This window comes from Stegastes partitus, unplaced genomic scaffold, assembly GCF_000690725.1.
Source record: "Stegastes partitus isolate 25-593 unplaced genomic scaffold, Stegastes_partitus-1.0.2 Scaffold858, whole genome shotgun sequence".
Classification (NCBI taxonomy): Eukaryota; Metazoa; Chordata; class Actinopteri; family Pomacentridae; genus Stegastes; species Stegastes partitus.
Genome location: NW_007578589.1, coordinates 636 through 15,828, shown reverse-complemented (window position 1 = coordinate 15,828; position 15,193 = coordinate 636). Strand labels below are relative to the sequence as shown.

The 15,193-nt window shown below is 41.4% G+C and overlaps 1 protein-coding gene across 1 annotated transcript in view; it reads right to left on the bottom strand.

Annotated features, from left to right (window-relative positions):
• LOC103365627 (collagen alpha-2(V) chain-like) overlaps positions 1–11,000 on the bottom strand; it is a 48,177-nt gene extending 37,177 nt beyond the window's left edge. Inside the window, exon 1 of the mRNA XM_008293104.1 lies at positions 10,742–11,000. Coding sequence (XP_008291326.1) covers positions 10,742–10,832 — 91 coding nt within the window. The 5' untranslated portion in view covers positions 10,833–11,000. The remainder of the gene's footprint in view (positions 1–10,741) is intronic.
• Between the last annotated feature and the right edge of the window lie 4,193 nt (positions 11,001–15,193).

Below are 15,193 nucleotides of genomic sequence, written 5' to 3'. Positions count from 1 at the left end.
CCTCACATCTGCCCCCAGTGGCCTCTCGAGGGATAGCAGCTTGGGCAGATCTGTCATTAGTTTTGAGAAACTTATTAACGATAAAGTGTGCAGCGGCTGTACTGGACAGCAGTCGGTATTGGTTGTGTTTGAGACTGGAAAGATAAGTGAGGGTCTTAAGAGGAGGCCGACTCCGAGGCCCCCTTCCCTGCGGTGACATCACTTTTAGGCCCCGGGGGACACTCAGAGTTTATCACTTTCTCTTTACTGCTAAATGAAGCTCTTGAAGTTTACTGCAGTCTGCATTTTTGTAAATGATGGAGACACACACACACACACGGAGAGGTGACGAGGTCAGGCCAGCGTTCAGATGCAGTTTAGTGAGGTCACTGGCAAAAGAAAGGGGTCACATGTGAAAAAACTGTATCTGTGAAACCTCACTTTAGCCCCACTGTCTGGGTTTGGCTGTACTGATGTGATATTAGAAGGATAAAATAGGATTACTCAAAATGTGTTTGAGATTAATATCCGTAACAGCCATCAGGGGAACTTTACAAACAAGAAAGAAGAAGAAGGCAAGAGTCTAATGACTGTACTTGAAAGAAGAGTTATAATGGACGGAACAGGAGCTACAGACCACGCTGACTTCTGTGGAATCCATTAACATGGACAGTTTAGAGAACGGCTACTTGCCAACAAAATGCCACATGTAATAAAACATGAGTGACATTAGTTTACATATATCACTGATTTTGATTTTTATGGGTTTGAAAATCATAAAATGTAGTTTCCGAGCCTCAGAATTTATGCATTTTTAGGCAACTTTTAGTTAAACAAGAAGGGCTTTATCAGTTCTAACGAGAAAACAGTTGCTGTCAATTCCATGAACAAGACATTCGTGATGACTTCTGCGACAAAAAGCTAAAAGCTGTCCAGAGGATGTGTACATGGCACACTCTGTTCCTTCTCCACATCCATTAGTTTCCGCGATGTCAGATGGATTTTACACTCAGATTGCCTCTTTTGTTGTGATTACTCCACCTTTCTCCTTCACTCGAATATGACGTTTAAAATTACATTTGTGAGCAACTTAACCCTTGCTAGCGAATGCTAAAAAACTATACTATATGATACTAAAACTGCTGAAGCTCTCCGTCCTAACAGTTATTCCACACCCATCAGAATCCAGGGTCCTGGTATAATAATGATGATAGGACTGTGCTTACTCCTAAAAATAAGATCCAGGTTTTAAGAAACAAGTCAGATTTTCTCGATTTTTCAAAACAAACAAAGAAAGAGAATTAAATTCAATCTTAGAGTAAAGCCCACAATACAGTCATTGTGACCTATCTGGTTTACAGTTACATTATAGGATCTTCTGCATTTCATTTCCAGGTTTTCTTTTAAATTCTTCTCGTGAGCAGAACTTGCTGCCGTACATTTACTGGGTCAAGGTGGACCTGGTCTCAATCGGATGCGCTGGGAACAGATGCATGTGAGTCACGTTTCCTGGCACATAAATGTCTTACTAAAAGCTGCTGATTTATTTTGCAGTGTGTATGAACAGCACTATAGATGGAGTCCTGGGTGCCTTTACTACATCTGCTTTTCAAAGCCAATGATAAAATGTGGTGTTATTTCATAGAAATATTTTAGTTTCTTTAGGTTTAGAAAGAAATCAGGTAATATTCAATTGTAGTTTAACTTATAAGTAAATGCATTTTCTCACTCATACTCACACAGCAATCTGCTTTTTCTTTCCTAATGAGAGACGTATGAGGGCAATGTTCCCACCCATGACATTATGGCAGAACAGCAATAACTGCATCAACCAATGAAAAGCTTTTTTTTTTTTTTTACTAGAATCGTGAGAGCGTTCTTTAAACGTCCTCGGTGCCAAACGGTGGATTATTTCTTGGCAGATCTGTTTGTTTGCTGCAGCTCCTCCCTTCCATCAGCAACAGTTGCATACTTGGTTCCATGTGTCATCAACAGCTGTGTGAGCTGCACAAATCTCAAAAGGCATCACAACAAAAGTTGACCTAATTTTGGTTAAAATGTAACATAAAACCAATATTAGTGCTGGTAGCGCCGCACATTTTCTTTACCTTTATTGTCTTGTTATTTTACTAGGATGCACAAAATTATCTGTTGACTCACAAAACTCATGAACAACAACGAGCAGAGCCAAAACATGTGCTGCTCCAAAGGAAGTTCCATTTCAACATAACTTCCAGTGCTGGAATTACACCAAGCGATGTACAGTATTTGCCATTGATGACAGTCCTTTGGGATTCCCTCATTGCCATTTCTTCCACATCCCTTCACCATCTCACTCTTGTTTTCCTCCCTCTTTACAGAATCCAGCCTTTATCCTCCGTTCCTGCCTCTTCCTCCTCGTTTCTCTTCAGCTCTCCAACTCTGATCTGAAACTGTGCCAGTACTTTTCTTCCTTTTCCATCCCCCCCCTCTTCTCCTCATACTGTAGATATGAAATTATGATGAAATGATCCCATGTGTAGCTCGCCCCTCCTCTCCCCCTAAACACCAGGCCACATCAGTGAAAGGCTTTGGAAACAAAAGGGAGCGTTAGATTAAATATGGGGCTCGTAGCCTGTACTTTGTGGTGTAATTTAGCCCAGGTAAATAAAGGCCGACATACTGCACAACACAGTTCAAGCTGTGTAAACCTGAGCGAGTTGTTGGTGAGGAACGCGTATGGCTGATTAAGTGAATCCTGAGCGAAAAATGTCGAAACACCGCAGCAATTACAAGGTTTTTCTGTCGGATCCTGTTTCTTTTGGCAAACCCACGTGGCTTTGCTTTATTGTGTTTACAACAAAAGCAAAATGTTGGTATTTGATGCCATTCATATGGATATAATTTTAAAGCTAGCAGACTGTAAACTACCACGCCAGCATTTGGATTTTGTTGTTTTTCTGGTTCAAATGTACTAACTTTCCACAATGTGCGCTGAACAACTTGAGGCCGGAGCGGTGAGGACGTTTGACGTACGAAGGCTTTGAGCTGACAGTCATCCAAAGTCTCTTCATTTAATGTCAGCTTCACTCACGCGTTCTCAGAACTCTCTGTCTCTTTTGGCCCCGTCTCTGCAGCAGCATTTTACCCGTTTGGTGAGATCATCCAGGGTAAATGGTCGCCATGAGTCACCAGCTACAAGCAGACATTTCCACATTTCAGTGCTCTGGCTCAATGTGAGACGTGTCTGTTCGGGAACACTGACTGGACATTGCGGCCAGTTTGTAACGGGCAGCACAGACTCACATTGTGTTAAAAGAATGCACCCTTCTTTTTTTATTGAAGAAGTAATTTCCCTACTGGACATGTTGTGAGTCTGTCACATAGGAACCTAAATAAGAAATGCCAGTTTTGATGCAACAGACCATGAGCCAATTAAAAAAAAAGTCTTAAATACCCTAAAATCTTATGAGTGCTATTAGTCTAGTAAATGATTTTTATGAACTGTCATCAACACCAATCAGGTTTTTGGATCAGTCATAGTACAGAGAACTACATAGTAAATGATCTCAGGTCCAATACGGGTATTAAAAAAAAATCCTAGACCACTCAACTGTTTTGAATTGGTTCAAATTGTTTCTTATCTTTAGCTTTTTTTTTTTTTGGTAAACCTGAATGAATGTTCATCTAAAAGCTCTAAAATTAATGATGGTGTTACTCAAGGTTCAATTTTAGGTCCTCCACTTGTTTTGCCTTTACATGCTGCCACTTGGAAACTAGCTATGCTGATGACACTTGGCTCTATATCGGCATGTCTCTTGATGACCCAAGGTCAGTCGATGCCCTTTTTAACTGTATTTTAAGTATCAAGTCATGGATAGCAAGGAGTTTTTTCTAGTTCAATCCGGACAAAACTGAAGTCTTGGTCACTGGGACTAAAATTAAGAGAGAAACTCAATCCAAAACTGTGAGCATTCCATGACAACAAATGAAAAAAATCATCTTTGAGGGCGATCTAAGTTTTTAGCATCACATTTAAAACATAAATAAAAATGGTAAATGGTCACTTATATAGCGCTTTTATCCAAAGCGCTTTACAATGTTTCTCATTCACACATTCATACACCAATGGCGACAGAGCTGCCATGCAAGGTGCTGGCCTTTTATAACTTAAAGAACATTGCCAAAGTGCAATTGCTTCTCTCTCAAACCAATACAGAAGAAGTATTACCTGCAGGATTCATTGTCGTAATCGTCTGCTATCTGGTCTCCAAGAAAAAAAAATATCTCAACTACATCTGCTTTAAATCTCAGCTGCAAGTGTGATGACTAAGACCAGAAGAAGAGCAGACATTACATCAGCTCTCCACAGTGGCTACCTGGCTGCTCTAGAAAACATTTTATGATCATATTTTTAAGTAAATCTCTGAAGCTCTTTATGTCCTTGGGCCTTCCTCAAATTCAGGTTTGCTTTTCTTCTATGAACCCTCAGGTCTTCTTGTTGTGGCCTTTTAATGAAACCCAAAGTCAGAACAAAGCCCCACAGTCAGGCATCCTTTAGTTTCCGTTTGCTCTGTAAAGCACTTTGTGTTACCTTCTACTAATATACAAATAAAGCCCGATTGATTGATAGCTGTACTCTGTATGCACCCCAAAGCTTAGCAAGACCTCATCTGTCAGCTAATACATGCATCTGTTCTGCACACTATGAGTTTAATCATAGATGACATTTTTAGAAACATCAAACCCTTTACTGAGATCTGGCAGGGATACAGGGTAAAGACTCCAGCACTATGAGTTTTGGAATGCTACTAAACCTCTGTTTTTTCTTTTTTCCCTTCAGAACATGAGCTTCTTGGAGAATACCCATGTTTGAACTAAAGAAGACAACTGTAGATTCATTGTTAGGACTTATTGTTCTGTGTTTAAAGTCTGTTTTTTTATCGATTTGGTAGAAAAATGGACTCTTGACAGTGGATAGAGATCCAACTCAATCACAGCATTTATGGTAAAGTGTAAGAAACCCCATCTAGATTTTATGGGCTACACTTTCTAACAATGAATTGTTCATTACTACAACATATAATTTGATATTGTTTTTTAACAGACGGTAGGAACGTTGCTCCCTCTGCTTCAGCTCCACAGAGACCACCTGGACTGAAAGGTACCTCAAGGCTTTACCACACATTCATGAGGCATTTCACTGTAAAGTCAATCAGCTGTCCAACAAGTTGTTAAGAGCCTAAACATATCTTAGGCCACATTGCTAACCCATGTCACCCACCAACACCCATGTAGATCCACTTATTCACCCTCTGCAGCTGTAATATACACAACCCGAGCTATAACTTAGAATTTCGGTCGGCCCACAACCTGCAATTATGGCCAACTGTCACCATTTTGCGGCGTTTGAACAAGTAAGCGTAGCGCTTGAGGATGTCACAGACAACATTATCCCATTTTAAGAATGTTTGTGGTAATATTGTGTTCAAAAGGTTGCATCTCTAAGTGTAGGAGTTGTTAAAAAGCTATCAGTTTTAAAGTCGTATTGTTTATGCAAAGTGTAATTCTGATTTGTACATGCATTTTGTATTAAGACAATCACAGGCAATTCCCTCAGCAGTAATCTGATTTTGCTGAATCACTACCTGGGCCAAAGCACTTCAGCACACAGAGCGAGAAAGAGGTTCCCAGATGGGATATAACGTCTCATGAAATTGGACGATTTAAAGCAATTACAGCAGCCTTTGTAAGAGTCACGGGAGAGACGGAGAACATGTTCTGAGGGAGTGCTATATTACGTTAAGACCTGCCAACCTACAGAAGATAAGCTCCAGAGGGCAAAAAGTGCTCCTGATCTCCTGGAAAAACTACAACCAGCTGTATCAACATCCAGTGAACAGACAAACTGGCTGTGCACCAGCAACAGCTGACTTCACGAAGCATTGACATGAAGGTCGTGTTTGTTTTCCTGGCATTTCAGGATGGACAATATTACTTTTTAATTGTTGAGAAAGATAATGTTTGCCTATAAACTAATAAGCATTGCATATATAAACAATTAAAGACGGAGGACTCTGGCAATTTAGTATTGTGTTTCACAGGGAAACCCACAGGAGGCAGATTAAAGCTGGGGTAGGCAGGACTTCTTGCTGTTGTCATTGGGCAAGAATTCTATAATAACCTTTCAGTGCAGACTTATGCAGCTCCTCTTGGCTCTGATTTCAGGCTTTGGAAAATCTACCCCTAAGTGGAGACTTTGGCAAATCGCAAGTCTTCTCAGAGAGATTATGTTAATCTCTACAAAAAGTCGTGGAAAATTCTGCAGAAGTCGTTGCTCTTCCAGCATTAACAACAACATAAAAGCAACTGCAAAAATGAAGATGTGCCGATATCACTGATGCAAATAGAGCTGAAGTTACATCCAGTAACTGCTGTATTCTGAGCCATCACTTCTTTTGGACTGGCAATCTGCTAACTTCAATGTCCTGTAATATCTCAATATGTTGAGGTGGTGTTGGCTCAGTTTTGGGGTAAAGCATCACTGGCACCAGCAGTATCCACAGGATGGACCTAAAGCTTTGGTCCACAGCTGTGTTCTCTGTAGAGAGGTGCCAAACATCTATTGTTTCTTGAAAAAAATGGAAGTAAATTGATAATAAATAGGTTATGACAGGTTATAGCAGTTATATCAGATTGAGTTTTTTTTTTTTAGGACTGGAGGGTTCATGGCCTCCCCAAAGAATGCGTGGTTAAGCTTCCTGTGCACACACCAAGCAGGCTGAGCTCGCTGGCTGTGTTGGATGTAACCGTAGCCAAAGGCTCACAGCTGTGACTGTGGCTAATTCATTTTATGTTTATGTTCAAGTTTAGGTCAAGCTAGTTTTTTTGTCCAAATGAAGTGTTGCATATGTATCCGTTGGAGGGACTCAGGACAGAACGGGGAAATAGGAGAGCTGCAGGAAGACAGCTGTATTTTCAAATTAAGATTTTTGTTGTTGTTTTTTAGCAGTTTCCAGATGTGTGCTTACACCAGCTTAAAGAAAGAAAGAAAACATTTGAAGCTTCATCCTACGTAGCCCAAAATGCTAATGACCATCTAATGCTGACTTCTGTAAAAGCTCCCACCTTCAGATGATATCACTATTAAATCACTAAAGGCACAATCAGAACAACTGATTCCAGAGGGGAACTCCTCCTGACAAGTAAACTCAACCTTACGTGTGAAATCATTAAATCTTTAAAATGAGTGTTGTTTATTCAGCTCTGACACGTCACACGTGACTGCAGCGGCCGAGCTTCTGGCTCTGCGACGAGCGTGAGAAGCGCATCGGTAATTAGGATGAAATCAAGACAATTACAGCGCTTGGGAAACTGAGCCTGTTCTGTGTTTACGTTCTGTCCTGTCATCCTCCTACAGGGACCGGCTGAGAGGATCACAGAGGACGGATGGGTGAGTAAGTGCCAATCAAGCACCAGGAAACCTGTCAGGAGGAGCCATAATTGCACGGCCTTTGAACAAACATTTACTTTAACTTGAACCTGTAAAGTTACAGGAGATAAGACACCCTCTTGAACTGCTTCGGTACACCACGAGTCAGTGAACGGCTCAAGTCGGCCCTAAAGCAATACTGACACATTATGTTTTCACATCCGCTCTTTCGGTTCACCCCCTCCCAGCTAAATCTAAGACTTTTTTTTTTTTTTTTTTTATTTTTCCATATTGTGCCAGTGTGTTTTTTTTTTTTTTTTAAACATCTGGAAGTCATCCCTCCAGCCTAAGCCTCCATTTGCTGACTGCAATAATTTGGTTTATAAGTAGTTCCCATGGAGCCGTCCTCTCAGGCACTGGCCGCATTAAAAATCTATCAGCTCCACCTTTTGTGCCACCAGGACGTCCTCACAGCTTCACAGGCAGACACTTCACATCAGACGACCGCGAAAACGTGTAACTCCAAGACAATGTACAATCTGCTGAGCTCGACCCCCTTAACTCTGGGAGAAAAGAGGCGTGTAATCAAGTCATAGCTCAAAAATGCAGCATGTGTTTCTAATCAAAGCCGTCTGTGGACCTGGTTGAATTCACATGTTTGGACGTTTCGAGCTTTGGTAGAAAACAGCCCATTTGTTGCGATGTCAGTGATGTGGCAACAACAACTGGAACCAATTGGAAAGTCAGGGTGACCTCATGTAGGTTTTTGTTGATTTGGAACACCAGATTTTTTCTCCCTGCTCATGTGTTTTCTCTCAGAGAGGGACAAACGTTTGGGTTTTGGCTGTGATGAATATTAAAAAAACCGAGATAAACGCGACTCCGCTAACAATCTCAAGTAATCCGCTGGTTTCACGGAGGCTGGGTGTCGAGTCTCTTTGATGTGAGGCGCAAAGTGGCATCTTTGAAGATGTTTTACAGCTATGTCAGCGTCTGGGAGGAGAGTTCACTCACGCAGAGGCCTGATTTCACTCCTCGGCTGAAACTCTGGGCACACGCTGCTGTTTTCTGTTATTGGAGTCAGGACTTGCTGCTTTTTTCCATGTTCACATCCTTAAACCTTACTCCAAATATCATTGAACACTTGTTCCAATCCAGGTTGTAGTTTTTTTTTTTTTGTACGAAGACTGAACTATATATATATTTTTTTTAAATCTACGCTGGCGTCAACATTTCCAATTGTGAGCTTAAAGTCTGCTCCTTGATCTGTAAGGCCAACTTGTGTTCTTCTGCGAGCAAACTTTCCGCACATGTGCAGGCATATGACTCTAATCTAGTAGCTGTATAACTGTACCGACTGAAATGTCCAACATTTGCTTTGAACATGTTTTCAGTCTTCAAAGCAGCATATTTGATTTCATGAATTCCACCAAAATCTGCTCCCTCAGAAATCTTTCCAGTAACCTCCGTGTCCTCAACACAGCCTTTTGTTGACTTCTTTGGCTTTTACTTCTTAGAACAAACTGGGGGGAAAAAAATGTGTTGCATTAAGGTTGCTAAAGGAACGTGTCTGCTCACAATTAAAGAGTCTAATCAACAGTTAACGACACTCCATCTGAAGCTGAGATTTTGCTCATAAAAGCTCCCAATATAAACTGTAGCCGTGGGCATGTGCAGCATCCCAGAGTGAGCCAGGGAGTTTATTTCTTTCTGGAATTAAATATTAAGAATTTTTTTGCAGGTTTTTCTTTTTCACTACCATGTAAAGTGCTAAATAGGAGAAAAAACCGTTCCATAGAAATGTAAGTAGTCATTGTGTGTTGAAAGCCCCCCTCACACACACACATTGTCTCACAGTGCTGGCGAACCACATTTTCCCTTAGTCTACAAAAACCATGAACTTTCCACTGTTTTTATTTGGTCGAAATGCAATCACCTCGCCCACCGCCGTTCCACTGGAAAGAAGCCTGCGAAGATCGCTGTGCTGTTTCATGTGAACAAATGTGGACAGAGAGTTTCCCAACGAGGGCAGAGAGCTGCTAAAACAGAGCTTCATTAGACAAACTGGCATCAACACAAAGATTTATTTTTTGTGTCAAAATGACTGAAACCTGTGGAGCTGTGAGCTGCTGTGTCTTTTTCAAATCCTCATCAATGCCCATAAGACTCAATGAAAATGATTTTTTTTAAATGGCAGCATCAGAATTAGTGTTAATTATCAAATGAGCACCAACAGTCTGACACATCCACCACCGGGTGGCGCTCTACTGTGTCACACCACCACTCAGCAGTCTCTGCATTATGTGGAACTGAACCTAAAGAGAACTCGTTTCAGTTAATCACATAATGAAAGAAAAACTTAAAAATCATCCAGAAGGAGGGACGGCTTTTTGGAATAATAAACAGCCTGTGGTGCCTTTAACTCCAAACTCCACCAGGAAGCCATCAAAAGCACTTTCCAGGGCTCGCCGTGGCCCATGACATCACATGCACAAACAACACGGTCCCTGTGACGACACGACGGATCAAACGCTCCAGCTGAACCCAAAAAAAAAAAAAAAGAGGTGGAAGCACAGTCAAACAGGAACATTCAGGTGTTCCAGCTCTCGCCAGCTGAAGACATCAGCAGCTCCGGTGACTCAGAGAGTCCAACAGCATCTCCTCACATCTGCCCTGAATTAACATGCAGCCTGTGTTCCCTCCGAAGGCGCGTGAAGCCGTGGTGCTGAAATTCTTTTCGCAGATGTACAATGTAGTCCGAGGGGGGGAAGTGAATAGTTGCGGTGACACCTAATGAATGTTCCAAAGTGGTGGAGTCGATGCAGGGGGTAATGCAAAAAAACCGCAAAGGTGCTCGTTTTCAGAGCCTCGGGGTGACATCACTCGCAATCACTGACAGATGTCCGCGGGGCTGTTTCCTGACATGTTTGCCAATTGCAGATAATCCTCACTGAAGCTATTCTCATCTCTTGTAAACCATCTCTAAGCTCGACAGGCTCTTCGGTGACCAAGTAAGGTCTGTCTCAGTCATCCACACCGGTCATGTTTGAACAAGGCGGCAGAACAAATTCACTTGTCATGTACAAGGAGAATTCACTGTGAGTCCAACACAGAAAATTTAACAAAAAATCTGTCTCATCTAACAGAGCATCTCATCTAATCAAGAGCACGCTTTAACAAGTTTCTCCCCCCCGCTGGAACACAAGCGCTCTGTGGGTTGAGCAAACTCTGAAGCAGGAGTTTATTTGCACAAACAGAAAGTCCACGCCGATGTTTGAAGGTCAGCCACCTTCGCACATTACAACCAACAGCAATTAGGTGTTAAAACAAACAGCTGAGGGCTTCACTTACCGCTGTTCCCATCTTGACATGTAACAATCAAAACCTGAGCCACGGAGACCACCAGAAAAAGGAAAGTCCTTAAATGCACAAAGCCCATCATGTCTATAAGAAAGACATGAGCCTCCCTGGTGTGCAAAGCAAAAAGGGGAAAAAGGGATGAAAAAGGAAAGAAAAAAAAAAATGCTCAGGTTGTCACTGCACCACCATGAATACAAGAGTGCCTCTCCTTGTAAGCAGCAAGCAGACCCAGCCCAGACTGCGTGAGTGCTTTTTTGTGTAGTTACAGCTTTAAATGAGAAGAATGCTGGCGAGCCTAATTTTCCTCCCCCTTTTGTCAGCCCTCTCCCATAACCATCCTCTCACAGACTTTTGTGGTGTGGGAGAACTACACCCATGTTCACAAGTTCTCATACTTTCCAGTGATTCTTTCTGTCTAGATATCTCACATTTTAATCACCTAGTCATAGTCAGAGATGAGAGGGAACTGATAAGGTGGGGAAAGAAATGAGTAGCTTAGCTGTGATTTTTTTTTATCTTCTTTTTTTTTTTGTCTCCCTTCAGAAGTGGTTGCTAAGCAAGGTCATAAAAGTGCCGTTTTATTGCAGTCTCTGGGGCACCAAACAAGAGTCGCAGTGAGCTGAGAATCTCTTCTTTTTTTTTTTTTACTGGGCAATTAAAAGTAAGAATAGAGTTTATAACTATTGTTTTCTCAAGAGAAGCCGGAGTCCAGTGATCGAAAAGATTCTGTTTGATTTGTCGCTTATATCAACAGCTTTTGGGTCGCGCTTTCCTGAGCGCAGAAGTAGACAAAAGACACTAAAGTGGAACAGCGTGCGACAGCCACCGTGGGTGGTCGTGATTGTAGGTGGTCATCATCGGGGAATCCGGAGTGTAAATTTAGTGAGAAATCTGGGGTCAGCACCTTTTGACTTACAGGGGAGGACATGGAATCTGCCTACAGAGCCAATACCACCTTTATATTTGATTAGAGAGCAATATTTTAAGGTAAAAATAATATCAGCTTTGCCAGATTTCAATGAATCTTAAAATCCCCCATCCTCACTGTAACCTGCAGTGCCTTTTTTTTTTTAATGCAATCTAATAGTTTTCTGGCCACACATGCAAACCTAATCCACAGACATATTCCACAATACATTCGCCAAAAGGGACTGCTTGGAATTATGAGCCTCTACAAGACATGTAAGTCACCGAAATGGCCTGTCAAGAAGCCATCGTTTCATCTCTGGGAAAATTACAGATGTAGGAGAGACAAAAGGAACAGCAGAAGGGTTCTCAGCGGAGCCGTTTCTCACTGATTCATCCGAACAATAAGTTGCGGATACAAACATCACTTCACACTTGCTGTGGTTTGTCTCTGAATGACAACAGAGAAGCAGTGACATAACCTTATGTTAACGCCTCTAGCTCGATTCATTTTGGACTAAATAACCTCAGATAAATCTACAGTATCTGATGGTTTGTCTAAAACCAGACCAAGGTTTCTAATCCAGGCTTTGCCACACATCTAAACCTCAACAGTATGACAGGAAACAGCTGTGTGCCGTGTTCACAAGGCGCTAAAGGCATCAGGTGATTGGACAAGGTGTCAGTACGTATGTGTGTTTAGAGAAAGAGAGAGGAGGGGGTTTAAGACGCTGCAGTCGAGCTAATGAGAAAGACAGCTGTTTCCTCGTTGGCCCTGCCCACAAACCACGTCTGCCAATTCCCTCAGAGTCCTTTCAGAGCTACACGACTCTGGAGAAGCATCGCTCGTATTTTCTCTGGAAAACTGCGGGATAAAGGAAACATCAGGGCACTGCGAACGCTGCAAGTCGCTGCCTGTTTGCCAAAGATTTTGTCATCGCAAAGAATGCAGCCAAAGGGAGCGAAGGTGATCTGGGAATCAGTTCAATCACGGTTCGTTCCCCCCCCACCCCCTGCTGGTTTGTGTACAAGCGAGCTCGGCAACTGATTGCTTAGAAAATAAACATTATCGTGCATTCGGAGTCGACGCTCCGCTGCAGGGGGGACCATCACACTTATTTACAGTTTAACAGGTTCTTAAACAATAAGGTTGATGGTTTGCATGTCTTTGTTATTGTTAATAAATTACATGAAAACATAAAAAAAAAACAGTAACTTCGTAGTCTTTTGTGCAACTGTCAGCTTTAATCCCATATGTTTTTACTTAAGAAGTAATTAAATTAGTAATAAAGGTAAATAAAGTTTTTGAAAAAGAGGCTAAATCATTTTCTAAAATAGATGGACACTGGGATTTTTAGCTAACAGGAGCAACAGCACTTTTGTTGGGGACTATTTTAAGCCACGGATTAATACACACGGGTGTTAATACACATTAATTAATAGATTAATACACAGTAAGTATTTAGGCAGCAGATCAATGTACAAAGGGCCGCCCAGAACAACAACAACAATAGTTCTTATGGTCATGGTACAGCAAAACCTAGATACAGAGACAAAACCTGTTAGAAGGTCAGTTCACTTCTGGTTTTGAGCTTTTTTTTGAAGTTAGTCTGATTAATACAGCATATCAGTAGCCTTATCTTTATTTCAATCTTAATCTGCAGCATTCCAATGTAAATTTTAATGCCCCAGGGCTACAATAAGGCCACATCCACTCCAATATGATTATATTCTGAAATGCATCCCCTCTTCTACATTTACACCTATTGCCCACCAACATAGGGCCCCTAAAAGGCTTTTGGAAACACTTTTAACCCTATTTTAATTGGAAAACTCCAAGTCTGTGTTTTTGTCTGGATGGACAGAAACAGAGACTTTCGGAAACGATGATGTAGACACCGACGTTCGCTTCCTGATTGGGTCTCAACTGTCGATGCCTGTCATTCTCAGATTTGTCACCCTGCTCTCATGTCTCAGTTTTAGGAGATGAAAACAAAGATTGATCTGTCTTGACTAGCCGTGGTTAGTCAACAAGTGAGGGGGTTAGTGGCAAAGTGGACCAAACCATATTTACTAGTTTTGGAGAAAAATGGGGTCAAAGTTTTGTGTTCATGTTGGAGGAGTCATTATAAGCATCCAAAGATGTTTCAACATCGTCCAGAGATAGAAACAGCTACTCTGTGATTACTTATTTAGGTTTTAATTTTGCCTTTCCTTTTGCTGAGTGCCAAAGCGGGCCGTATCACATTTTCTACTTTTTGAGAATAAAACAGAATCAAGGTTTGTCTTGCTAAACAGTATTAAAGAGTTTACATCATAAGGAACTAGAGATACTTCTGAGGACCATGGGGTAGAAATAGATGCTTGGTGGTGGTTAATGAAGTTTTTATTTCACCTAAGAGTTGAGTTTTTACGGGGCTTGAGGTCGTGCTGTCCGCCATCTTGAATTGCAAACGTGCAACTACCTGCGTTCGCGATATAATGATCAGCACTTCCTGTGGCTTGGTCCAGTTTGCCACTAGATTTTCATGCCTAAACCATTATGGGCCAAACTTCAAACTGGCATTGTGACATTACTAGTGTGCTGTTGGTTGGACCACTTTGCCACAAACTAGTAGACCGTAAACACTGACCAAAAAAACATGAAACTCAACTTTGGATGTTTTGTGATTTGGCCCGCGTTGGTACTGAACCCCTTAAGTGTTGCTTGTCTTGTTGTTTTTGCTAGCAGTTAAAAAAAAAATCTCATTAAGATGGTGTTCTGTTTCATTGGAAAACATATCATGAGCGAAATGAGCAAAAGCGCTAACGGACAGAGTAAAACTTTCAAGGTTTCGTACGTAGCAAACCTGAGGAACCAATCGTGTCAAGTTACAGAGTGGGACTTCCTGTATTATTACCCTATAGAATACGTTGGTGGTGTAAACACGCATGGCTATTATATAACTACTTTCACAGTGTTTGAGCAGAGTTGTAGGTGAGCTGGTGTGCTCCATGGAATGAAACTTCGAAATACGTAGCTTTGATAGAAAGACGACTTCCTAAGGGTTGACTTTAATGAAATCTTTTTGCTGTTCTTCCTCCATAGTAGTTTCTACAACTCAGGAAGCAAACAGCTGCTCCTTGTTTACACCTCGATGCTTTTAATTTCGTTGTTCTCACACAGTGACAGTAAAGACATTCTGATTCTGATCAGAGTTCATTGAGGGTCACATCATATGAGTATTGCTTAACCTGTACAAAAAATTACAATTTGGACAAAGATCATTTTCATTTTAACACAGTTTTAAAATAGAATCTCTTCTGACGCGGTAACTTTGTGGTACGGTTGTCTTTGCATGGGTTTCTTCCAGCATTATGACTGCAGTAAGAGTCACAAGTTTTGAACAGACATGAATGTTATTTTATAAAACCTGCTGCAAGACGCATAAATATTTCTGACGGATATTAAAGATAACATGTTAAAAGGTTTTGCATGCACAGTTTACTTCTGCCTCTTGGGTGATCCCTTAATCTATGTAACAGGCAGCGGATCAA